Source organism: Sceloporus undulatus, chromosome 2 (genome assembly GCF_019175285.1).
Source record: "Sceloporus undulatus isolate JIND9_A2432 ecotype Alabama chromosome 2, SceUnd_v1.1, whole genome shotgun sequence".
Taxonomy (NCBI): domain Eukaryota; kingdom Metazoa; phylum Chordata; class Lepidosauria; order Squamata; family Phrynosomatidae; genus Sceloporus; species Sceloporus undulatus.
Window position 1 is genome coordinate 78,599,840 of NC_056523.1, and position 2,200 is coordinate 78,602,039.

At 38.0% G+C, this 2,200-nt stretch overlaps 1 protein-coding gene across 1 annotated transcript in view; it reads left to right on the top strand.

The window, feature by feature from the left end:
• The window catches only part of RHOA (ras homolog family member A), a 42,299-nt gene extending 40,515 nt beyond the window's left edge, over positions 1-1,784 (top strand). Inside the window, exon 5 of the mRNA XM_042449677.1 lies at positions 529-1,784. Within this exon, the coding sequence (XP_042305611.1) occupies positions 529-702 (174 nt within the window). The 3' untranslated portion in view covers positions 703-1,784. The remainder of the gene's footprint in view (positions 1-528) is intronic.
• Positions 1,785-2,200: the final 416 nt, after the last annotated feature.

Genomic DNA, 2,200 nt, shown 5'->3' on the forward strand with positions numbered 1-2,200 from the left:
AAATAAATCCTATTATTATTATTATTATTATTATTATTATTATTATTATTATTATTATTATTATTATTATTGGGCGCTCCTGGCACAAGCTCCATTTTGTCCCTCCCTGCTTGTCGTCCATGAAGGATCAAACCCACAGATCCGAAGTCGGTGAATGGGAAGGGATGAGTGTATATGTCTGTATAAGTCATTAACAGAACTCTGGTGTCTTACACATTTTTAACAGATGAAGTGGCCTATGTGAAAATGGAAGGGTATTATTGTAACATAACTAATTCAAATTTTCTATTGATCTTCAAAATATCAGTTTGTTTGTTTGTTTTAAACTACTGGTAAGGTGGTAACCTGTGTAAATTGTTTACCTCAATTTTTTTAATATTTGTTTTTGTAACAAAAGTGCCAAAGGCTTGTTCCATTCAAAATGGTCACAGAATAAGCCGCCTGTATTTGAGCTGAAATTATTAAACAAGAATGCCTATTTGATTTGTTTTTCACCCGTAGTAACTGTCTGTCCTTCTCTTTACACAGGAACCAGTCAAACCTGAAGAGGGCAGGGATATGGCAAACCGCATTGGTGCTTTCGGATACATGGAGTGCAGTGCAAAGACCAAAGACGGTGTGAGGGAAGTTTTTGAAATGGCCACTAGAGCTGCTTTACAAGCTCGGCGTGGCAAGAAAAAATCTGGGTGCCTTCTCTTGTAAAGCACGGCCAGGGGAAGATGGCTGAAGCAGTTCCCCACACTTGATAAATTTTTGAAGTGCTGTTTATTAATCTTAGTGTATGATTACCAGCCTTTTTCATTTATCTATAATTTACTTAAAAGATTTAAAATCGAGTCTTGCTACCAGTATTTAGAAGCCAACCATGATTTTTTTATAATGGTCTGCATCAAATACATCTGTGCACACAACGGTTAACTTCAACATTCCTTTAACAAAAGTTTCTCTGCATTTGCAGGATATGCCAGGCACTAATTCAAGACAATTCTCTAACTTCTTGCTTTTTTAGAAATGGGGGGTGGGGGAAGCTGGTCACACTGAGAATTGGGCTGTAACTACTTCATAACTAACATGTTCTAGCCTATTCGGGTACAACAGACATAGCTGTGGATGAGATCCTGAGTAACTTCAGTGTTTTCACTTGAGGTGAGGGGGCTTTGATTCCCTCCCTCCATTCTCCTTACTGAAAGGCTCTAACGCATAAAGTTATAGTTGGGAAATGTGATTCCTCTGAAATGATCAAATTCCCATCCAGCTATGAAAAGTGGCAGTTCTGTGGTTTCATGTTAGTTACCTTATAGTTACTGTGTAATTAGTGCCACTTAAATGTATGTTACCAAAAATAAATCTATATATCCCAGCCTAGATGTAGTATTTTTTGTATAATTGGATTTCCTAATACTGTTGCTTGTAATTTCTGCGTAAGGTGTTCTGGGTTTTTTAAGAGTGTACTTGCAAATTAAGTCAAATGGCAAGTTATTCCCTACCCCCATTTGTAACTGTCTGATCCATTTGTATTACTTAAACGTGTCCAGACAGCTCATCTTTAATACCTCCTTCCGGAGCAAGGGAAAAGCAGCTGTCCTACGGTCAAGGTAACTGAATGTTTCAGAAGCTTTAAGTTAACCCCTGCTGGATCCAGCTCCACCCTGAAAATGCAAGGTCTTGCTTACCTGCTGGCCAAATTCTCATCCTGTGAACATCTTGCTGTTCTGCAGCAAACTAAACTCTTCTGTATTTCCTGTTTTCAACAACTAATAGAATAAAGGCAGTTTTCTAAGCTCCCTGTAGTATGGTGTTTGTTTTTCACTGTGCAGGATTTTGAAAATACTGACTTGAGCTTTAAATAATCCACATTTTAACAGAAGCATTTTTTATGATTCAGTGTGTTTGGCAACAGAACTGTTTTGTAGATTGTAAACTGCCGTACCACAATATGGTAATGAGTTACAGTACTTGCTCCATAATGAGCTCTTGGCAAAACAAAAAGTCTGAATGCTGGTGACTCTTAAGAGCACCCAAGCCTTCTAGAAAGTTGTCAAAGCAGGTATTAATGGGAATGTGGGACAGAGTAGGGCAGAGCCTTCTTCTTAGGAAGGCCCCATTTTTCCAAATTAAAACATGACTGACAAGAGAAGATAACTATGCAGCACATTGGTAATTTATATGAAGTGCCAAGCAGAAAGTCAGTCTTGTAGCA